The sequence below is a fragment of the Esox lucius genome, chromosome 5 (genome assembly GCF_011004845.1).
Source record: "Esox lucius isolate fEsoLuc1 chromosome 5, fEsoLuc1.pri, whole genome shotgun sequence".
NCBI classification, from domain to species: domain Eukaryota; kingdom Metazoa; phylum Chordata; class Actinopteri; order Esociformes; family Esocidae; genus Esox; species Esox lucius.
Window position 1 is genome coordinate 22,368,133 of NC_047573.1, and position 24,939 is coordinate 22,393,071.

The 24,939-nt window shown below is 47.9% G+C and overlaps 1 protein-coding gene across 4 annotated transcripts in view; it reads right to left on the reverse strand.

Annotated features, from left to right (window-relative positions):
- Positions 1-7,031: 7,031 nt before the first annotated feature.
- The window catches only part of srbd1 (S1 RNA binding domain 1), an 87,437-nt gene continuing 69,529 nt past the window's right edge, over positions 7,032-24,939 (reverse strand). For all 4 annotated transcript variants that reach the window (XM_010888787.3, XM_010888784.3, XM_020046238.2 and 1 more), the window contains 5 exons: positions 20,654-20,760; positions 19,211-19,387; positions 18,769-18,918; positions 12,194-12,378; positions 7,032-7,592 (listed from right to left, as the gene is read on the reverse strand). In XM_010888787.3, the coding sequence (XP_010887089.2) occupies positions 7,300-7,592; positions 12,194-12,378; positions 18,769-18,918; positions 19,211-19,387; positions 20,654-20,760 (912 nt within the window). In that variant the 3' untranslated portion in view covers positions 7,032-7,299. The remainder of the gene's footprint in view (positions 7,593-12,193; positions 12,379-18,768; positions 18,919-19,210; positions 19,388-20,653; positions 20,761-24,939) is intronic.

Below are 24,939 nucleotides of genomic sequence, written 5' to 3' on the forward strand. Positions count from 1 at the left end.
TACAGATCAGTGAAATGTGTTTGTGAGGTTTTCTCGCATCCAGGGGGCAGAGAGTAAGTGTGCTCTGCTGGTGATCAGAGGGAAGGTGGTGTTGGCTGTAGGATCATTACTAGGAGCTACATCACAATTTGAGAGTAATCAGAATGAATCAACTATACAAGGCTGCCTAAACCGAATGTCTACAAAAACACACAGCTCTCTATAATGAAATTAGAGTCTGGGCGAAAAACAAGACAAACAGCTATAAATAGCGATGCCCCTTCCCTAACGATTCCTTCCAATGTTACTTTCCCACAGGAAGTTAATGTACATTCAGTTCCTTGTCAGTGGGATCTCGGCCATATAACTCAAGTGACGCTGCCCACTCCTGATGCCAAGGCAAAGAAAAAGAGCAATGGTGAATAGCTGGAGTACATGAATGAGCCGGCTACTGAAACAGTGACCATGGTTTTAGATGGATGTGCCCCATAACTGGAACTATGCACCACTCAGAACGATCCCAGCTCTGGTCAATGATGAATACGGCTAATGCTTCGCCAAACAGCATCTGCGTTAATGCTAACCACTGGCGCCCATTCTTTTGGCTGTGCCTAAAGCCTAGCTGCCCTATTATCACTGCTGCGTTAGCCGCAGCGTTAATAGCTAGCTGAAATTGCAGCTAAACAAACAGTTGTGCTGGCTGGCTGTGCCTGGGGAGCTGCGGAGGTGTAAGCAGCTGTGCTAACAGTTGTGCTGGTGGCAGGCCTATTCGAGGGCTGGGTTAATCGGGCTAGTGATTGTGTGGAGGTGATGACAGGCAAAGCTCTTCCCGTTCCTGTTCCTGAGCCGTTTGGCCATCAGGAAAAATAGATCATCATTAGCTGTCTGGGAGGCACGGGGCCCAGCGGTACTCCAGTTAAATAGACTGCCCTCTTCCTTCCTCCCTGCAGCTCAGGGTATTAGCACACAGGTGGCCGCAACAAGCACTTCAATATCATGTAAAAAGTAATTTAGCACACATCCAGAGTGACTGTCTTATCCAGAGTGACTGTCACCACCAGTCATAATCACCACCTCCAACACTACTACTACTACCAACACCACCACCACTACTACCACCACCTCCAACACCACTACTACTACTACTACTACTACCACCCCCTCCAACACCACCCCCACTACTACTACCACCACATCCAACACTACTACTACTACTACCACCACCACCACCACCACCACCACCACCACCACCACCACCACCACTAATACTACTACTACCAAAACCACTAGTATCACCACCTCCAACAACACTACTACTATCAATACCACCACCACCACCACATCCAATGCCACTACTACTACCACCACCACCACCACCACCACCACCACTAATACTACTACTACCAAAACCACTAGTATCACCACCTCCAACAACACTACTACTATCAATACCACCACCACCACCACATCCAATGCCACTACTACTACCACCACATCCAACACAACTACTAATACCAACACCACCACCACTACTACCACCACCTCCAACACCACCACTACTACTAATACCACATCCAACACCACTACTACTACTGCCACCACCACCTCCAACACTACTACCAACACCACTACCATCATCACCTCCAACACCACCACTACTACTACTACCACCACCACCTCCAACACCACTACTACCACCACCACCACTACAACTACTACCACCACCTCCAACACTACTACTACCAACCCCACTACTACTACCACCACCACCTCCAACACCACTACAACTACTACTACCAACCCCACCTCCAACACCACTACTACTACCAACTCCACATCCAACACTACTACTACTACTACCAACCCCACCACCACCAATACTACTACCACCACCACCACCACCACCGCCACCACCACTACTACTACTACTACTATCACCTCCATCTCCAATACTAATACCATCACCAGCTCAAATAATAGCCCTGCTTCTAGTATTACTGCCACTTTTACTACCAACCACCACAAATAACAGCACTACAGCTATTTCCACTACCACAACTACCAGTGTGTTTATGTGTGTGTGTGTGTGTGTGTGTGTGTGTGTGTGTGTGCATGCGTCCGTGAGAGCAGGCATGCATGACAGTTTAATGGGACATTAATTGTGATGTAGTCTCAGGTTGTAAATATTTCTGCAGACTCCAGACTATCTGTCTGTGGGTGTCTGCCTGCATTTGTGCTGTAGCAACTGTATGGTTCCTACTGACAAATATGTAAATCTACCCCAGCGTGACAGGGCGTCAGGCATTAATCACCCACTAGTTCATTGTCATCATTTCTACTTCCAATCTCCTAAATCTCCTAGATTAGCACTAATCGAACGGCGCCGCTGGTGACACGGAGTAGACGCGCTGGTCCTACACACAAACACCAGTGAAGCCCCCTGCAAATAGAAAAAAAACACAGAAAGGACAAGAGCTGAAGTGGCTCCCAGGAACATGAGCCATGCGTTAACATTGGGACATAGGCTGCAGTTCAAATGTAATGTTGACAACGGTTTTATATCCGAGTGGATTTGCGAGTGACGATCGTAGTTAGCTGACCAGCTACGCGCCTCAATGATGTCCCTGACCATGGATGTTAGAGTTGGACACAAACATTTAGTCGTGTTGATTACATTTCACACTTCTCGGTGTTAGACACGTGACAACAGTTTGCATGGAATTGTGGGTGATATCAAGCCTGCAAGTGAGCGAAATTGTTCACTCGTCCCCTCAAGCTAAATGAATGGCCAAGGGGGCAGCTTTTGTAAATTGGACCGGTGATTAAGAATGAAATCAAACGGAATCCAGTTTCAATGGGAATACCCACATGGGAAAGTGGCAACAATTTGAGTGCAGCCACAGAACAGCAGCATTTCCCAAACTAGGAGTAACAACCCCATGTGGGGTCGTCTGATTTGAAAATGGGGCAGCAGTAAGAAAAACACGTAATCTGCCAGGCAAGTTGAGACTGAGAATGCAGTTGTAAACAGAGCAGTTTCTGTTTCCTTCCTACTAATGTGGCTTTAAATCTTTTAAAATTGGTTTGATCTCCTAAAAATTAGGACCCAATTTCTGATAATAAGACTTGGCAAGACCCTGGAAGCTGTGTTTTTCATTCCTTACTTCATTAACGTTGGCTTGCTATTACAAATCGAGGAAATGTCTGTGGATTGTCATAGTTTCCAAAAAAGACAGTTGTGACTACATTCCTTCAAAATATGCAAATGCGATCATGGGTCAAAAAAGGGTTGGGGACCCGTAGCCTAAGGAAAATATTGTATGTATGTTATACACTCGTTTTCCGGGCACTTTTTGATAAACATACTTTCGGGAAAACTCTTTCAGAGCAGACATGTTGCTTTAGTACAGGGGTCTGCCTGGGTGACTCAGTCTTAGGACCCAGCAACAGCGGCTGTGCCTCAGAAGAATGTTTCCCAGTGTATTAGGCTGACCCCCCCCCCCCCGCCCTTCCTTCCTCCCTCTTGCCAGCCCAGCGCTGGTCCCGGCTCTGGCAGTGATCCCTGTGGGATGAACATGACATATGGATAGGAGATATTAATATTCATCTGAGTGTGAAAGTTGGCTGGCCTCTCACGAGCGTCTCATAGATAAAGGCTGACCCTACACTACGGTCCGCGAGGACCCGGCAAACCAAAACAAGACTCTCCCGTCGTAACTGTCAATCACCGTCATGGAACGGTGGTCGCGACCCGGGTACGGGAAGGGGCCTGGCGCGTCCCAAAACACTTCTCGGTACGCAGATGAACTGGAGAGGGGGGCGTGTTAGGAGCGTTTGGGGTCAGCGAAAAAACATGACAGACACGGGCATGAGCAGTGATTAAGCTCAAGATTAAAACGATTGAATAAAAAAATTAAAAAGACTAAACGCCTATTCTCTTCCGCTAGACCTGCTACGTGATCGATAGCCTGAAACGAAGGTACAGGTCTGTGCGGGCGGAACGTGTTGGTGTATCCGAGCATGGAGCGTATGAACATCTGCAATTCTAAACGGAACAAGATATCCATTACCCCCACGTACACACACAGCTTTCTACAAGCACACCCCTCAAAGGCAAAAAAGATTCCCCCCACGTCCCTCTGTCTCTTCTCCCTCTATTCCCTTCTGTCTTTGTGGGGCCTGAAACACCTGGGCTGCTGTGAAAATATTTACCCAGGGAAGGCTCACTGCTGGAGGGGCTTCTACGCCCCTCAACCCACCCTCCCTCATAATCAGTCTATAGACATTATCCACTTATTGGAGATGAGCAGAGTGGCTGAAGGGTATATGCGGGCTTGCTAACGTAGTTACGGTAATGGCCGCCGGTGCGGCAGGGTAATGAATTTCGCCTCCAAGCGCCTGCAGAGGACCCCCCCCACCTCCCCTCCCCGAAGGAGGAACCACTCGCGCGCCACAGTTAATATTCTCCCTCGTTTGGGGACGTGGGCCTTTATAAGCTCTGCTGACGAGGTGCAGTGTAAATGCAGACAGCCAGCCAGTCACCTGCCCTCGGGCGTCGCCACTGAGTCTATTAGAGAGAACAGTATCCCAGCCAATATCTGCTCTAAGTATGCAGGGGATATGCAGATGAAGAACACCTAAATCTCACTTCTATCACTTTATTTTTCATTACATCAAAGCCCCTGTACAGAGCGGATTCTTAAGGGTTATTGACTTTGAGCGCGCGCGTGTGTGTGTGTGTGTGTGTGGTAAAGGACACGCATCTGTGCGGAGAGCCAATAAAACCCGCGATCGCACTGATGAGGTCAGAGAGAAGAAACCAGAGTCTTTCATTTCCTGTGTCATTCCATCACCTCTCTCCTCTCTCACGTCCATCCCTCAGTCCTCCATGTCAACGCGGCCTCTCAGAGCCAGGCACACAGACTGGTGGTAACAGGCCATCTCCACTGGCAGCCAGCTTAACCGCGGCGCTGCAGTTCCTCAGGCAGCTGTGACAGGATCCCACAGGGCCGGTCATTGTTACAGACGGGGCTCCGCAGAAGGGCATGTTTGTGTGACTCACCGTAGGTGCGGGTGACGAGGGTGACAGGTGCTGCCGGGGGGATGGGGGGGGGGACTGGTCTGACTCCGCCCTTCATTCAGTTGCGATTTATTGTGCACCCTCCGTGGTGGTCATATCAGGACATGGTTACGGAGTTGGAACAAACAAGGCCAACTGGGAGATCCATTGAAATATCCTACAGCATGGATTCGTTTGTTCTGATAAAATGGCCACACTGCATATGATATTTCTATTGGCCACAAAAGGAGCTTTCTATTGGCCTTACCGCAGATGACCTTTCAGTAAGCCACACCATGTATGACCTTTCCATTGGCCACACCGTGAACTGTATTTCTATTGGCCGCACCGCCTATGATCTTTCTATTGGCCACGCCGCAAATTATGTTTCTATTGGCCAACACTGCGGATGATCCCTCGATTGGCCGGTGCAGGTTTCTCTGAGCTCATCCACCAGTTGAATCCCCGGTGCAATGAAGAGATGGATAGCACAGTGGCAGTGGGCCCAGCTCTATGGGACGCAGATGGGAGAGACGGAAGACTGGTCATACAACACAGCCAGGGACCCAGACGAGGGCGTGCAGGGCCGTGGTGTGAACAGTCCGTCGTTCGCCACACAGCCCCCACGCCGATTCAATCCCGGTTCCAAACCATCCTACTGTTCCCCCACCCGCTCAGCGCGCGACCGTCTGAATCCAGTTAAAACAGCGGAGGGAAATATCCCCACAGAAAAGCCACGCAACACATGGCTGAACTCTCAGCGGGGACAACACCCCACCTCTCCTCACTGTTAGTCATTTGAATCCTCCTTCGTGGAGCCTGGCTCCCGCGGCAACGCTAAGTGGTTGTGCGACGGACATCGACAGGGACGGGGCGGGACGTAGAGACAGAGGAGACACTAGTTGCCCGTCATATTGCCTCTTGTGCCAGCGTGGTCACGTTCAGAGGGGAGACAGGGCTGTAATGACACTAGACTCCCCCAGGGCAGGCAATGGGACAGCACTATGAGCTCTGTGGGACTCGGCGCCTGAGAGAGGGAAAGCATTAAATACACTCCTATCATACCCTTTTACATACGCCAGCCGCAGTTGGAATGCACTAAGAGACAGACCGGCAGGCGTGCACACACTGCCAGGCAGACAGACATGCAGAGACAGAAAGGCATACCAGTTAGAGGAAATACAAGAGGAAACAAAACTTCTTCAATGCTAAAAGATGTACAGAAACTCTGATTGGGAGACGACACAAATAACGACAAAGCCACTTAAGCGCTGAAACAATTACGTTGATTTGAAAACTGAATAGACAAGACAATGGAGTGCATAACAAAGCCAATCACCAAATATAGTCTTTGATCCCCATAAAGCGTTAGCACTATGGGGTTAGTCTCGTGGAAACAGCTCTGTTTCACAACCCAGTGTTTGATGCACTCCCCTTTTACACTTAATGTAAACCCCACTTCCATCCTTAGGGGATGAACACAGATTCGGTATTCTCCTAGGTTTCCTCATTGGACCTCAGGCGTGTGTGGGCCTTATTTATGTATTTCTCTATTTGTGCCCCATAAACACAAACAGATTGGATAAGGCAGAGGGGAATATGGGATTAATTTAGCATCTGATTAGTGCGCCGCAGTGGCTCTGTCCTGGGATAATTGTGTCTCTTCTCTCTGTGGCCCTCTAGCTTATTGCAGTCTAGCCCCGCCCCTCTACCCTCACCCCGTCCACACCCCCAGTCTACACCCACCCTGCATCTCCTCCCCCTGAGGCTGTCAGTCAACTCACTGGCTGGGCTGTCAGGGGAACATCACAGTAAAGCCGCCCTCTGTTATTAGACACAGTAATGGCATCCAGCAGGTGAAAGGGTCTTCCATTTGTGCCTAGACAACAATCATCATTTAACAATGTCTTAGTTGGTTTAAAAAGAAAAACACTCATTGACTTGACTCTGAGTCTGAGTGATCACTTTTCATTTATTAAAAAAAATTCTCAATTGTTTTGTGGTTTAGAAAAAAAAGACATGAAGATTTGGTCCAACATGACAAACAAAACCAGCCAGCAATGGCTGATGAATACTGCAGTAAAATAAACAAGACAACAGTGCCTTCAGCACAGACAACGGTCTCTTCTGTGAGAGAGAAACTCTAATAGCCACAACGCAATAAGGTAGTACTTTTCCTTCTGTTTTAAAATATTTCATCCTTACTGAACCTGACCCAAGATTCTTTAACAGTCCAATGTCCAGCCGTAGTCCAGACTGGTCTACCGAAGGACTCGTATGAGGTCCAGAGAGATGCGTCCTCGCTGTTCATCCACGTGTAGTACCCTGACCTCCACCTTCTCCCCAGGGCCAAGGGCCAGGCTGCGCCTCCTCTGGTCGACGGGCAGCTTGTCCGGGGTGATTTTGCTCTTGTGGATCAGCCCGTTGCGGCCCACTCCGATGTCCACGAAAGCACCGAAGAGAGCGGCGTTTTCCACCCGACCCGTCAGAACCACCCCCTCTCTCAGGTCGCTCATAGACACGATGCCACGTTTAAAATCCGCCTTGTCAAAGTCTGGCCGTGGGGGGAGACAAGGAGCAGAGGGAAAGGAGGGAGGAAGGGGTGAGTAGTACAATGAAGACCAGATATCATATTCCAAAGCAGGACACCCGATATTTGCTTCTGACTACTTCCACATTCCTCAGAGACTTTGCTTTTTCAGTTTTCTACTTGGTCTGTTTGGAGAGATTTTTCCATTTTCTGGATCATTAACATAAACATGAGATCCCGGTCCAGGAAACACTCATCTACAATTATGTCCTTGTAGCGCTGTCTCACTTGCTACCTGTTGACACAGCTGAGACACACAGAACAGCAGAACCTGACCACCTCAACCTGCAGCTGAACCCGTGACCTCGAGATGCCCAAACCCAGCTATGGGCCGACTACCGGACACACCCCTTTACTTCTCGCTCTCCTTCACCACCCGACACACCCCCTTCCCTGTCTTTCACCACCTGACAAACCCCTTGCTTATCCCTCACCACCCAACAGACCCCTTCCCTGTCTTTCACCACCCAACACACCCCTTGCTTATCCTTCACTACCAAACACACCACTTCCTTATCCTTCACTACCCAACACACCACTTCTTTATCCATCACTACTCAACACACCACTTCCTTATCCTTCACTACCCAACACACCACTTCCTTATCCTTCACTAGCCAACACACACCTTCCTTATCCTTCACTAGCCAACACACACCTTCCTTATCCTTCATTAGCCAACACACCCCGTCCTTATCCTTCACTAGCCAACACACACATTCCTTATCCTTCACTAGCCAACACACACCTTCCTTATCCTTCACTAGCCAACACACCCCTTCCTTATCCTTCACTACCCAACACACCCCGTCCTTATCCTTCACTAGCCAACACACACATTCCTTATCCTTCACTAGCCAACACACACCTTCCTTATCCTTCACTAGCCAACACACCCCTTCCTTATCCTTCACTACCCAATACACCCCGTCCTTATCCTTCCTTATCCTTCACTACCCAACACACCCCGTCCTTATCCTTCCTTATCCTTCACTAGCCAACACACACCTTCCTTATCCTTCACTAGCCAACACACCCCTTCCTTATCCTTCACTACCCAACACACCCCGTCCTTATCCTTCCTTATCCTTCACTACCCCACACACCCCGTCCTTATCCTTCCTTATCCTTCACTACCCAACACACCCCGTCCTTATCCTTCCTTATCCTTCACTAGCCAACACACACCTTCCTTATCCTTCACTACCCAACACATCCCATCCTTATCCTTCACTTTCCAATACACCCCGTCCTTATTCTTCACTACCCAACAAGCCCTGTTCCTGTGAAAATTGTCTTCTAGAATAAAATAAAAAAAAGTCTGTTCCTAATCACTGGATTTAGTAAGGTTGAGATTTCAGCAATATGGTGTAATAAAAAATATATTAATTAGCGAAGGTAGATAGATCCCAGAGAAATGGACTGATCACCAAAAAAGTTGGCTATTGTTTTACCACTGAACATCAAAGTCCTATTTTGTTAATTGTTGTTTTTTATTGTGTGAATTCTATTGCGTGTAAGCTAGAAAGGATGTCTTAGGCCTAACGACATTAAAACACATGCAGGGATAGTACTGGAAAAATTATATGCTACGGAGAGTATTATAAGCTGAATCATCATCATCCTTTAGTTGCATCCCATTTTCCAAAAGAGGAAACCCACAACTGGCACCTGTCATAATTTCTCACACATTTGCTGACCTGCATGACAGCTGCCTACAATAGTATTTATATCTGGTTAAAGACATGCGGTCCAGACAGGCTTGGCCTATTTTAGGAAACGTTCTGAATTGAAAAACAGCTTAAATTTACATGGCAGAGGAAATGTTAACAGCTGATGAGATGACGCATGCATTGGGCACTGCTACATGCCTTGTTTCAAAGTTTGATCACAATATACAGGCCTACTTGAACATTGGTGCCTCCAGAAGGACATGATGCTATGTTATATTTAACATTAGCCAGAAATCTGATCTGAAAATACTGAAAACACCTCAGTTTCAGTTAAGGTTTTGATGGTCATATGCATAGGATACACAAAGATTCTTAATTGCAGATTTCTATTTAACAAGTATAGAGAAATATCTATATAGTGTCTTGTGAAAATATTTAGACCCCTGCACTTTCTCTACGTTTTGTTGTGTTATAGATTTAGAGAATTTATAATTGATTCATTTTTTCCCCATCAATCTAAACACAATAACCAAAGACAATGTAAAAACATGTTTTATGATTTATAAATTAGAACACCCATGGAAAGTTTTTTTATATATATATTTGGACACAAAAATTACAACCACATGGTGGTGGCAGCATTATGCTTTGGGGTTGTTTTTCTTCAGCTGGAACCAGGGCCTTAGTCAGGATGGAGAGAGTTATGAACAGTTCCAAATACCTGGCAATTTTGGCACAAAACCTTCAGGCGTCCGTTAGAAAGCTGAAGATGAAGTTCACCTTTCAGCACAACAACGACCCAAAGCACACATCCAAATCTACAAAAGCATGGCTTCACCAGAAGAAGATTAACATTTTGGATTGGACCAGCCAGAGCCCAGACCTGAATCCAATTGAACATCTGTGGGGTGATATGAAGAAGGTTGTGCACAGGAGATGTCCTTGATATCTGACAGATTTGGAGTGCTTTTGCAAAGAAGTGTGTGCAAATCTTGCCACATCAAGATGTGCCATGCTAATGGACTCCTACCCAAAAAGACTGAGTGCTGTAATAAAATCAAAAGATGATTCAACAAAGTATTAGTTCAATGGTGTGCACACCATTTTATTTTATTTATATATTTTATTTTATGTTTTTCCCCCTCAAGATTCCAGTTTGTTTTTCAATTGAATTGTTCACATTATAGGTCACATTAAAGGTGGAAAAAGTTCTGCCATGATTTATCTTTGTCTCATTCTTTAACATCACAAGAACCTGCCATTTTAACAGGGGTGCGTAGACTTTTTATATCCACTGTATGTTAGTATAAATATGTGTCATGAATGGATTAGCCTGTACCATAAGTGCTGCGTTAGGCTAGAGCAGGGGTTTGGGATTTATGTAAAACTCTACATTTTTGCAAATATGTTGGCTGGATAATACCATAGTTCCAAAGAGATACAATAAAGTGGCTAAGGAAAACACATGTTAATGTTTCCTTTTCTGGTTTAATGTAAACAAAGGCATTCCTCCATGTTTTGGATACTGTTACAATTTAGAAAGTCTAACAACTATCGGCAAAGTATGTCTGGAAACGGTTGTGGTGATATAAGCAACCTGTTCTGTCACCTTAAGACAAAACATGCATTAGGAATCACAGAATCCTTTAGTATCACAAGTAGTACTGTAAAGTCTATGTAAAACGACAATGTCCACAACACAGACATCGATGGCCAAGTCAATATCTATATACAATGTCTGTCATTTCAAGAATTATAATATGAATTGCATTGTTCTATGCAGTTAGCAGTTACTTGAATTCATGTTGGAAATTATTCATGTAGGAAAAGCCTTTTACTGTATATGAATGTTTTCATGGGGTATTGGATCTAGATTCACGGCAAAAACTGAAGGCACTGTTAACTGTATATTAATGTTTACATTTTGAGGGCGTTTGAAATACTGTTTTTATGTTTGATGACAACATATTGTGTGTGTGTGTGTGTGTGTGTGTGTGTGTGTGTAGGAGGGCCTGAGCCTGTGCTCCAAGCTTTAATGCTTTGATGTCCCCAGCCATCATTTTGTAGGGGGAAGACCCAGGTTATTACAGAGAGTCTGCCCTGCCGACAGATATACAGTATGTCATTAATGAAAGAGAGAAAGGGGCTCTTCTCTTTAAGGAGAAAACCAGAACCACGCTGCTGTTTCCTTAGTGGTGACCTCCCAGTGTTGCCGGGTTGACAAAGACTAAGAAAATCCATAAAACAACCAACGCTGCCTCTGCTAGAGCCATTACGTGGGAGAGGCAGAGCATTGTTTCCCTGCAGGGCCGGGTGATAACAGTATATATAATGTTTCATTACCAGGGGCCGTCCTTATTGAAATGAAAACTAGATCACTTTTTAACTGCTCCACACAGGGTACCAGCAGTCTAGAGGAGTAATGGAGGCAGATGGAGAGATAGGGAATGAAAGGACGCAAAAGAAAAAAGAGACACAGACAGAGTGTATGAGAGACGGTGAGAAAGACAGGAAAAAAGAGACGGACAGAGTGTATGAGAGACGGTGAGAGAGACAGGAAAGAGACAGACAGAGTGTATGAGAGACGGTGAGAGAGACAGGAAAAAGAGACGGACAGAGTTTATGAGAGACGGTGAGAAAGACAGGAAAAAAGACACACAGACAGAGTGTATGAGAGACAATGAGAGAGAGAGAAAAAGAGATACAGTACATGGAGAGACAGTAATATGGAGGGTCAAGTCACATTAAATGACAGGTGTTATAATAAAAGTACAAGGAGACATTCATTACAGGCCTGTTGATACGGGCGAGTACCAAGTCATGGTGACGCTCTCAGGAGAGAAGAACAGTGTCATGGCCAGCGTTGAGGACAGCGGTGAGGTGATCTCCTACCTTGGCGGATGTCAAAGCCAGGAGGCTGGGTGAGTCCATCTATGATGAGCTGCAGTGTGTCCGGGCTGGTATTGAGGGTTTTCGCAAGCGCCTCCAGACCCTGACGTTTCACGCTGGCCTCGACGCACTGCCTGAGCTCCGGCCTGCCCATCTGGTCAATGCAGCCCCCGACCAGTGACAGGAAACTGCGGAGAGGAGGAGAAAGAACGGGAGTCCGACACAGAGGAAGGACAGCGCAGGGCAATGGAAAGTGTCAGCTAAAAACAGACATCACTGAATCAAAAGAGACACTAATGATCTGACGTCTCATCCACTTCCTGATGCCAGGAATGCTAATGAAAGTACCATAACTTGCATCAAATCTGAGCCTGCAAATCTAAAATGAAAACCACACCATGACACGGGCTGCTGTCATAACTGGACTGCATAGAGTATGCGGACACCGATAGGTAATTTTGTAATCTGGGTGAAATATCCCTTTAAAGCACAATCAAGCATCCCCTCCCCTGCTAGCGCTCTGTCCCAGCTGGCTGGTGTAAACAGAGGGCAGGCTCCGCCTTAACAAATGTTTTTTTAACAGCACTCTCTGCTGGGCCGCTGCACGTGTGCCCGGTCCCCTGGCCAACCCACTGAGGCCTGAGGGAGAACAGGAGGAGCAGAAGGGGAGACGCAGGTAGCCAGGGGAGGACGAGCGAGGTGGGGGGGGGGGGGTTGGGGGTGGTGGTGAGAATAATTATGCCCTAAATCTCTAGTTTCAGGGTCCCAGTTCTCCCCCTCTCTGTTCATAAGCGCGCACTGCAGGGACGTTACCTCTCACCTCCCCATAAATCACGTCTGACTACAGGGGCCTGTAAACACCATCGCCACCAGGACCTGAGAGCCGGCCCCTTGCTCAGCCCAGGACTTGAATAGTCCGCCGCCAGTCATTTGAATGGGTAGGCCTTGTCCAATCACCAGCTGTAAACCAGCCATAATATATAACGAATCGTGCACATGTGCAGTGTAACTCCAGTACAACTGAAAGGGCCAAATGAATGACTAACAGGTACAAATCCAGAACTATGAACCAGAATCAAAATGACTCTAAACCTGGCTCACGGTGAGTCAAAACAGAGACAGACAACCAAACCAGGCCAGGTCATGCCTGTAAAGGGTTTGGAGGTCTATAGTGGGGCTGTAGTAGTCTATAGTGGGGTTGAAGAGGTCTATGGAAGTCTTTAGTGGGGTTGAAGAGGTCTATATTGGGGCTGTAGAGTTATATAGTGGGGTTGTTAAGAGGTGTTTGTATGGTGGGAGTCTGTGGAGGTCTATATGGGATGGTCTGTATGGGATCTGTGGAGGTCTTTGGGGGATGTTGGATCTTAGGGTTATTCTTTTGGGGGGGCGGGGGGGCAGTAGGAAATCCAGGCCACAGCTGAAGGCAGGAGGACCCGCTAGGCAGCTATTGCTGCTGATGGATGTTCGTCTGTAGCCACGGCACCCTGACGCCAGCCACTCAGCCGTGCAACAGCTGCCGTCCTCCCTCTGACTGACGGAGCAGGTGGGCCCAAGCCACACCCATTTCCTGTAGCAGCCCCAGAGGTGGACATACACACACACACGCACCCACTCACTACACAGACGGACACGCTTCATGGACAGGCACCCAAAGACGACACGCGTCATGCTGAAAAGTGCACAGTTGGTAGGAATAACTGTGGTGAGGCAACTCTACACTGGCTTCGTACAAACTGTATGGGGCGCAGCTGTAGGGGTCTCTGCCAGGCCCCTCATCACTCTCCTCCTGACCCTCAGTCTGTCTCTCCTCTGAGATGGATGATCTTGCACAGGGTCCCCGGGCCAGGTGAGTTCCTACACCCTCACTGTCCCTAAAAGCTAACACAGCTAGGAGCCAGTGGGACTGGGAAGGCTTAGAAGGCAAGAGAACATAGCAGAAATAATCCCCAATATATATGACCTCACAGTATCTGAGTCAGTCAGTAATAATTGCGCTCCGCTCAGCATCATTACCAAAAGCATCAATACCAAATATGCTAAAATGATAACTAAGAATGGCCAGGCACACCTGGTAATGTAACACACTGGCCAGGCACACCTGGTAATGTAACACACTGGCCAGGCACACCTGGTAATGTAACACACTGGCTAGGTACGCCTGGTAATGTAACACACTGGCAAGGTACGCCTGGTAATGTAACACACTGGCCAGGTACGCCTGGTAATGTAACACACTGGCCAGGTACGCCTGGTAATGTAACACACTGGCCAGGTACGCCTGGTAATGTAACACACTGGCCAGGTACGCCTGGTAATGTAACACACTGGCCAGGTACGCCTGGTAATGTAACACACTGGCCAGGTACGCCTGGAAACGCAACAGACGGGCCAGGTACGCCTGGTAATGTAACACACTGGCCAGTGTGATGGCAATTTCTAAAATCCAAAGTTCTATGAAAATGGTAGGTAAGACAGGAGAAATCAATTGCGCAATAAACGGTTTTAATCTTGCTTGCAAGGAGAAAGTATACAGGTTACAAAGTAACAGTGGATAGTCTCTAAATAAAAACATCATTTCGACAGTATTTATTACATAGGAAAAAGGGGTGTGGTAAGATGCTGCCATCTGTTTCATGTCAATCAAACACCTTTCCCTTTGTTCTATCACACACGTCAAATGCTATCTTCCCCCACCTTATCCTTCCTGCCGTAATGTAACACACTGGCCAGGTACGCCTGGTAATGTAACACACTGGCCAGGTACGCCTGGTAACGCAACAGACGGGCCAGGTACGCCTGGTAATGTAACACACTGGCCAGGTACGCCTGGTAATGTAACACACTGGCCAGGTACGCCTGGTAATGTAACACACTGGCCAGGTACGCCTGGTAACGCAACAGACGGGCCAGGTACGCCTGGTAATGTAACACACTGGCCAGGTACGCCTGGTAATGTAACACACTGGCCAGGTACGCCTGGTAATGTAACACACTGGCCAGGTACGCCTGGTAACGCAACAGACGGGCCAGGTACGCCTGGTAATGTAACACACTGGCCAGGTACGCCTGGTAATGTAACACACTGGCCAGGTACGCCTGGTAACGCAACAGACGGGCCAGGTATAGCTGGTAACACGCTGACTAGGTACGCCTGGCAACAGACTGATCACAGCTCAGCTAGACACTGCTAAGATGGGTCTGTATCAGCTATTCAAAACCCATCCATACCTCTGCTGAGATGGGTCTGTATCAGCTATTCAAAACCCATCCATACCTCTGCTGAGATGGGTCTGTATCAGCTATTCAAAACCCATCCATACCTCTCATGGGACTGGCAAAAGGTCCAAATAAAGTCACATTCCTTAAGACTGTTGCTACCCAATCTGTTGGTAAAAGGTAATTACTGTACATCCCAACCCCCACACACACAAAGCTTCCCCAGGACTCAAACAATGACCATCATCTATCTCTACGTAGATCAGACAACAACCCAGAGAAAACAAAAGGCAGTAAAATAAGGAGCCTTTCCTCATAAACTCCCCCACTCCCTGAATTCTGTGATGTTCATCAGAGCCACAGGGGAGCGAGGAGGACCTGGGGGTTGATTTACGAACTGGAGCAGCACGGGCCCAGACAGCGGTGATGGCGTGCGGGTGGCATCTCTGGTGCGGGGGGGGGGGGGGGGTTCGTCAGGGCTCTGGTTTCGGCCTGGTGTGTTTGTGTTTAAGCAGTACCAGGGAGGGAGCCTGGCCAGGGGCCTCTGCCTCAAGCTTGGGGCCCAGCGGGTCACCTCTCCACCCCTTTCTGGGCTGAGGTAATGAGAACCAGTGGTGTGGGGGCCGGAGCATTGGAGGAGGCCCAGGGCGGCACACAACAAGAGGCTGGGTGGGCCTGCGCACAGAGCCTGTCCAGATCCACCTGGTGGGCCTCGGGAGAGTTGACCGGCCCGTATACACAGCCTGTCCAGCGGACCGTCTGTCAGCACTACCACATGGTACTTTTTCCAGTATGGTCTGGTGCCAGCTCCTCTTTAAGACTGGAGTCCTTCACAGTAACCCAGAGATTCCCAGAAATCGAACCTAATCGTCGCTCGTTTGATTCCTTCGACTGCACTTGACTCATTAGGTTCCGTGGATCTCTAAAGAACTGTGGCTATGTACGGTAACACGCTCTAACCCAGCTGTAAACATCCACCCTATTCCAAGCAGATAGCGAGCTGTTGTGAATGGACTCTGGTCTGTGGTTTGGTGTGTGTACTTGTTAACTGGGTTAATATCTGTGTATACCTGTGTGTGTGTGTGTGTATTAGTTTCAGTTCCCAGAGGTTTGGACGAGGCTATCGAGTTCATCACATTAGAGCAACTGGATCCTCCATTACTGCCTGCCGGCCCACGCCTCACACATCAGCCAGAATCCAACAGTATCAGCCTCCAAACCCAATAAGGCTGCCACACGCCTGCTAGGATCAAATGTGGAATTGATTTAAGTCCCTCCCCTCCCATACACTGTTCCAAGACCTGTGATGTGTGTTAAAGGGAGGAACAGAGTAGCTATTTAATATCTAAGTCACACGGATATTTACCTAAAAACCTTTTTTGCAACAACTGCTGAGAAGATACAATTTCACCAATATAAAAAAATAGAGGAACTGTTAAGAGGGTTCCTCTATTAGCTTATTTGGCTAAGGCACTGTACTGCCAGCGTGTGTGTGTGTGTGTGTTGGACAGAGGGGGAGATGGAGGAGGGAGTTTAAGAGGAAAAGAGGGACGTGTCGGCGAGCTGTGTCCAAATGGGTTACAGATTGTTGCTAATCGCACATGCTTGTTAGTGTCATTATAAAGCCATCGTTCAGACAGACGCGGTGTTCTCCGACTTCATTCATCTTCAGCCCTTCTTCCGCACTACAGCTTTGGACAAAACCAAGGCTCTGGTGCTGGCTAATCCGCACAGCACAGCACAGCACACTTTATTAGGAATACCACAAATTCCCCAAATTCCCTTATCTACAAATTCATGATTTAAATGATTCCAGTACGGAACAGCTGCACATGACTGGTTCTCTAAGAAGAGAGAGACATTGCTAGGAAGAGGGAAAGAGTATGAGGGAGGAGAGAAAGAGAGAGAGAGAGAGAGAGAGTGAGAGAGTGAGAGAGAGAGTGAGAGAGAGAGCGAGAGACACCGCTAGTGGTCGTGCGTGGCCTCGTCCACCCATGTCTCAGAAAAGGACAGTCTGCCGGGTGTATAATGACCATTGGCATTTAAGAGGAGGTCTTCCATTAGGGCCGGCGGCATTTGGTAATGATATAGAGCTGTGATAATAGATAGGACTGAGAGGGAACGAGTGTGGCTTTTCTGCCTGGTTTAGTAGGAAATGAGGCTGAACGAAGAGGAAAGAAAACAAACCCAGTGGGGCAGAGGGAGTATGGGAGGGCAAGGGGGGCGGGGGTGAATATGACAGGGTGATTATTTGCCCTCTCATAGTTGTAAGTGGTTTTATTAAACCTTTGACCTTTAAAAGTCCCCCTTTTAACACACACACACACACAATGCACATACATTAATACATAAGTTTAAATAGATCACACATTAATAAATTCCACCAGTGGGATTATTATGTTGGATCACTAGGAGATCTGTCTGTCTACTACTTTGTTCAGTTCTTTTTTCCATATGTAGAAACACAAGCAGTGAGTGTCACATCGTCAGGCTAAGAGCCGATGCTCAGCGTCAGGTTGAGGTTGTCTAAACAGAGTCGAGTGACTGCAGCTGCATTCAGCCGGACACAGAGCTACAGAACCGAGCCCCATTCAGGCAGACACAGAGCTACAGAACCGAGCCCCATTCAGCCAGACACAGAGCTACAGAACCGAGCCCCATTCAGGCAGACACAGAGCTACAGAACCGAGCCCCATTCAGGCAGACACAGAGCTACAGAACCGAGCCCCATTCAGCCAGACACAGAGCTACAGAACCGAGACCCATTCAGCCAGACACAGAGCTACAGAACCGAGCCCCATTCAGCCAGACACAGAGCTACAGAACCGAGCCCCATTCAGACACAGAGCTATAGAACCGAGCACCGTTCAGACAGACACAGTTCTACAGAACCGAGCCCCATTCAGCCAGACACAGAGCTACAGAACCGAGCCCCATTCAGACAGACACAGTTCTACAGAACCGAGCCCCATTCAGCCAGACACAGAGCTACAGAACTCAGCCCCATTCAGCCAGCCAGACAGACAGACGACACATAGCCCAGGCAGATGCTCAATGTGTTTTTGATATCAGCGCCAGCAGTGCTAACAATCACTTCTCACACAGCACAGCACCACAGGAACAGATGTTACCAAGATCCCCGTCACACATACAGACGATTAGGTACCCACGTCTGCGCACACACACACAAACACACACTTTTGTCTCCCGTGTCTGGCCAAATCAAATCGAAATCAAAAAGACGGTAAGCAGCAATCCCCCAGTGCCCCAGTGATGTCGCCCCCAAGCTGTGGTCAAATTGAAGGTCTTGTCAGCTGGACCATGCCTGGTGACGGCGGGCGGAGGTGGGAGGTGGTTCTCACCTCATGGCCACCGAGTAGGACTCTGGGTGGATGCAGGTCTGGTCCAGGGGGTTGGGCTGGCTAGGCACCGCGGCCAAGGCTTTGGTCTTCCCCTTCCCCTTGGCCGTCGACGTCTCCTGGGCTGATTGGTCAGGACGCCCTGCTGATGCACTACAACCAATGCAGCAAAGACAAGAATGTGACCCCGACGTCTGAGCAAGGTGCAAATGTACTTTTAACGTGGTGAATTCAAGAGGGGATTTCATATTCGTTCAGTTGGAAAATAGATGCAGTGTAGTTCAGTCAGTGCCCTGCCACCGGTCTATTTCCTAAGGCACAGTTTCAATGGAGTGGATATCAGTGAAACTGAGAACTGTGTCGATGTTACCCCACACAAATGTAAATTAATTCTGATCTGTGATTTTAGATGATTCTAGTATTCCTGGTGAATGTCGTCCGGTACCTGCGGTTGTTCAGCAGGTTGTTAGGGTTGATTCTGATGAAGCCAGCACACTGCTGGTAGCTCTTGGGGCCCAGTCCCTTCACTAGTCTCAGCTGCTCTCTGTTCATAAAGGGCCCGTTGGTCTCCCTCCACTCCACAATGCTCTTCGCACGTCCTGCATTCAGCCCTGCCACATGTCTGACACAGAGACGGACAGACAGGGGTTACTTCAGTATAACAGTACCAGTATCACTGGCAAGCATAGAGAGGACAGGTGGAAAAGGCCTGGCATTATTAATAGAGACCATGATGACACCTTTAGTGGTTAACCTGGTATCACTAGTAGAGACCATCATTACCCTGTGCTGGTTAACCTGGTATCACCAGTAGAGACCATCATTACACTGTGCTGGTTAACCTGGTATCACTAGAAGAGACCATCAATACCCTGTGCTGGTTAACCTGGTATCACTAGTAGAGACCATCATTACCCTGTGCTGGTTAACCTGGTATCACCAGTAGAGACCATCATTACACTGTGCTGGTTAACCTGGTATCACTAGAAGAGACCATCAATACCCTGTGCTGGTTAACCTGGTATCACTAGTAGAGACCATCATTACACTGTGCTGGTTAACCTGGTATCACTAGTAGAGACCATCATTACACTGTGCTGGTTAACCTGGTATCACTAGTAGAGACCATCATTACACTGTGCTGGTTAACCTGGTATCACTAGTAGAGACCATCATTACACTGTGCTGGTTAACCTGGTATCACTAGTAGAGACCATCATTACACTGTGCTGGTTAACCTGGTATCACTAGTAGAGACCATCATTACACTGTGCTGGTTAACCTAGCTTGAGGCAGATAGACAGGTAGACAGTGCTGGTGTAAACACACTGCAGGATGACACCCTCCAGTATAAAGGCTCATTGTGGGCCAGTGAACACGTCAGTGTGTCCTGAGCTCCGGAGTGTTAGGCAGGCTGGCCTGTCTGGGGCCTCTGTGAAAACCTCCTTCACACCCAGGTGAACAGATGACCTGATCCCACCGATAGTCTGCTGGCCAGCCCCGGTCATTCACCGTAGGCTTTAGGTGTAAATGATGTGCTGTACGTGTTGGGCACGCTTGTTTTGCATGTGTAAACTGTGTGTAAAGACAGAGTGTTTGGAATGCAGTAACAGCACACTATTTTGTCGTTAAGTTGGTTAAGGCCAAGTGGTGAGTAAAACAAACACGTCGTACAGAGGCCTTCACAGAAGCAGACTAGAGGAAAGAGAGTGTGTGTGTCAGCAAAGCACTGATCCCCTCTGTCGGTTCTGCCAGTCCCAGCTGGGCCAGAGCGGGAGACAGAGAGTGGGGCGTCAGACTAAACAGCACGTTTGGCGGCCGGTGTGTGTGTGTGTGTGTGTTTAGGTCTGCCATGTTGTGACTGCTGGGGGAAAGTATTCGGCCCTACCTCATCAGCGTCTCCGAGCAGATGTTGATGTCTACTCCCACGAAGCTTACACACTCCTGCACCACCCCATCCAGGGCTGCTCTCAGTGAGTTCTGGGACACGTCGTGCTGGAAAGAGTGATGGCAGCCATTACGAGGCGTCTCTCAGCGGCTACGTCTATATTAGCCCCCCACACCTCTGCCCGGCCCAGGTTACCCCTACACACCGGCCCAAAATACGCTTTGACACCCAAATCAAACCGCCAGGCCGGCCTCGTGACCACCTGATCGTTTTAAATCCGAAACATGCACCACCCCGTTAATTTAAAACAGTCTTCCCTTTCTCACCACAGCTATCCCAAACACCCCATCAAATCCTTCATTTCTCACCTCTCCGACCACCGGTTTAAGAGGTTCATCAGACTGCGGTGATGTCACGGTCTACTCAGCGTAATTACATTTTTCTCGGCGGGTGAGACTGCAAACACACTGAATATGGCGGTTCATACTAAATGTCCTTGTTACACCCCCCCCCCCCCAAATCCACCAATGAGAATCAAAGCTGCCAAGATATTGCGAACCAGAGAACTATTAGCTAACTGGCCATCTCTGGACAGCACAGTGTTCCGCACAGGCAAGATAATACAAACCTGAGAAATTAGGCTGTTAGCTAAGTGGTCTGCTCTGTACTGGCAGTGGTCAACTTTAATTAGGCCAAGATCCTGGAGGATTAAGGCACATGATATCAGCAGCTGTGAATAACAAAATATCTTTCTGCATATCTGCACTCGTGGCCTATAAAAGAGAGGAGATGAGTGGCTGAGCCAGAGAAAGCATGAGAGAGAAAGAGAGATTGAGGGAGCGAAAGAGAAAGCAAGAGAGTGAAAGCGAGAGAGAGAGAGAGAGAGAGAGAGAGGGAGATGAGAAGAGGTGCAAAGAGGTAGAGCCTGTTTTGGTTGGACAGCGCCTGAAACTTTTCAAAGCTCTCCCCCACAGAGGTTTTAGATTAGGAGAGGAGAATTGACAAAGTTAATCCAGATGAACTTTTCACACTTTCCGGGCTGTATAAAACAGAGAAGGAATTCACACACCCAAAATAACAAGAACAGAACAAAAGTCCAAATATTACAGGGGACTGATTGCAAAGTGGGGCATAGTGGCTAGCCTGTCTGTTGCGTCCCACGAGTGGACTAGCTCATATATGGAAAGCCCTTGTCTCAACACAACAAATCCCAAACAAGTCTGAGGAGTTTGAGCGATCGCGGCAAGCCTTCCTCCTAGGCATCCCTGTCAATCAAGCTATTCTGCTTTTTTCAAGCTGGCCAGTTATGCGATGCCCATTGTACTTCCCAGCTGCGGTGGTTGTGGCAGTCAGCATGGTCCTGCAAGAGAGCACCATATATCACTGCGCCACCTGGGAGGTGGGAAATCTGGTTTCAAAGCCAGTCAAATCAAAAAGCACTCTAAAATTCTAAATCAAATTATTTTCATTGCTATTCAATGTCTCTATAGGATCCTTGGAAATGGTACTTCGGGGCTCCCTTTTATATAAACTGCAGGACGATTTATATGTTACCGCTAGGTAATTTAGCAGACGCTCTTATCCAGAGCAACATATAGTCTGTTTTCATACTTATTTGATAGAGTACATATTTTCACGCCTGAAAGTACCAGCAGTGCCCTCTGAGCACAGTGGAAAGGGTGCTTCCAGAAAGGAAGCCTGGCCCCTTGGATGGAACACAGGGACAGGAAGCTGGAGATTACATCAAATCCTGTTCCCCCAAAAACACCCTCCGCTTCAATGGATTCTGAGTCCTACAACGCCAGCTAGGCCTATTTTCTAACCAAACAGATCTTTTCCATTGAGTTTTACTTCATCATCAAGACACGTCTCACAAAGTCGTGCCCCATCCCTGTCAGAATGTATATGCGATAGCAATGAAGGCAGCACCACGTGTATCGACACTGACCAGTTTAACGAAACCCATTTGGTAGTTATTCCCTGAACTTTACAGGCCCTCCTGAAGCTCTTGGACTGCTGTGTGACCCATCTTCAATCACATCTCACACACACAGAATACATTGTCAACAGATCTCCTGGTCGCAGCCATGCTCACCCTGCATCTGCAAGTCATTGTCTAACTGTCAACTGATCCTACTCTGTATCATACACCCAGACACCAGTCACTAGCGCGCACACACACACAGGTCATTGGCGACTTGCCTACCTGTGTGTGTGTGTGTGTGTGTGTTTGTTTGTTTGCATGTGTTCATTCAGTTATGCAGTATCACGGTAAAGGACCAGTAGCAGAGCTGCAGAGCCCAGATACCCAGAGGGTGGGAGGGAGGAAGGCTCCGATTTAAGGCGCTGTGACTGGGGTTTAGCAGCACACCGATACCTCCAACAGCTGGCCCGGGATCACCTACTACACATGGGAACAGGGGGGCATGGCGCTCCTGTTGACATGGAAACCAACACGCAGCACCGAAATGTCGACGGGTAGAAATCGTGTGGCGAAAAAACCAAACGGAAAAAACAAGCGGCGGGGACTTGGTGCAGTGGTGAAGTATTCAAATGCGCAGCATGGAGACTGCTGTACATGCAGCATCAAAGGCCAAGTCCATTGGTCCATGACTCTGAGTCTGTTTGATGGGGTGTGTGGGTCTTAAATTACACAATGACACATCTTGATCAGAGGACTGGCTAGGACCTCAGAGTCACCCATTAAACTGCCTGAAAAGAGTTACGATCCCAGCAGAGAAAAAGAAAGAAGGGTGTTCAGATGGTGTGTTTGTTGGTGTGCGTGTGTGTGTGTCTGTTGGTGTGAGTCGGTGTGTTTGTGTGAGTCAGTGTGTGCGTGTGTGTGTGTGTCTGTTAGTGTGAGTCGGTGCGTGTGTGTCTGTTGGTGTGTGTGTGTGTCTGTTGGTGTGAGTCGGTGTGTGTGTGTGTCTGTTGGTGTGAGTCGGTGTGTGTCTGTGCGTGTTTGAGTGAGTGAGTGAGTATGAATGAAAGCGAAAGATATACTTGAGGTCAGCTAATACAACTTAATTTGAAAGAACACAACCCAACCTGTAGATCAGGAGTAAGAGATGTTTTTAAAAGAGTGACAGACAGAGAGCTGAAACATGGAAACACACAGAACCACTCAGTTAATATGTACCGTATGGGAGACAGGACATCACCCGTCCCTGGGTTGGGTAGTAACATGTAACAAGAATGATCTAATCTACAACAGGCTGCCTAGTGGCTACATGGTCAGTAAATGAAAGGTCTCTGGTTTGATTCCCAGTGGCAACAAACATGAACGTCCCACTAAACTTTTCTTTAGGATCTATAAACAGTTTTAACAAACAGGTAAGACCAAAACATTTACACACGGCTGATTGATCAGTCAGACTGTCGTCTGGACACCACCGAAATACTGTGTCCACAGTCAAAATGAAATGGATGAGGAAACACTGTCATCCTGGTATCCACTGGTTCTGGCTCTGGGGAGATGTTTTAGCTGGAGATACCGGGGTAATAGCAAAAACCCATTATAATAAAGCAGTTATTTTCATATTTATAGCCTCACAAAATTGTATCATGCAATTAAAGCAGAGATGGTAACATCTCCACACACGGGACCATTCACACGTAGGAACGCATTTCATGCGATTCTACGACATTTACTGCCATGACAGAAGACTTGAGCAAAATAATTCCGAACCTCCCAAAAATTGGGAAACGACAAGAAAACGACTACAATGTGAATAATGTCCCAGTCCAATGACGACCCTCTGTTGAAAACCAACACTGAGGACAATATATTCCAGGCTGGAGCAGTCTGACAACCACTGCAGTGCTACTGACCAAATGATGAAGACGACAGGCTATTCACTAGCGTAATCTGGCCGGGCCCACAAATTAATCAACAGGCAGAGGGGGAACGGCGCAGCATCCCACACCCTCAAGCGAGGGACAAAGAGGGGGATCGGGTTATCTAAAATGTTTTCCTTTCTATGAAAAAGGCATGTGATTAGCATTTCCCCCTGAAAACGCTTAGACCCTGGCCCAGTAACCTGATCGCTGGCTGAACAAACAGCCCCTTGTAAACCGATAACAACATGTTTGGAAATCGCCCCCTCAGTGTCAGCAGTAACAAGTTGTTGTCGATGGCCAGGCCATGGCTCTTTCCACAGACCATGCGAATTATGACTTTGGGAGGCTGGGAGCACTCCTAAAGGCAGAGTGACGGAGATGTGTGTTATAATCCTCCAACTGGCCAGCACTCTGTGCCCTCGGCCAATACGAAGAATCAACATGAA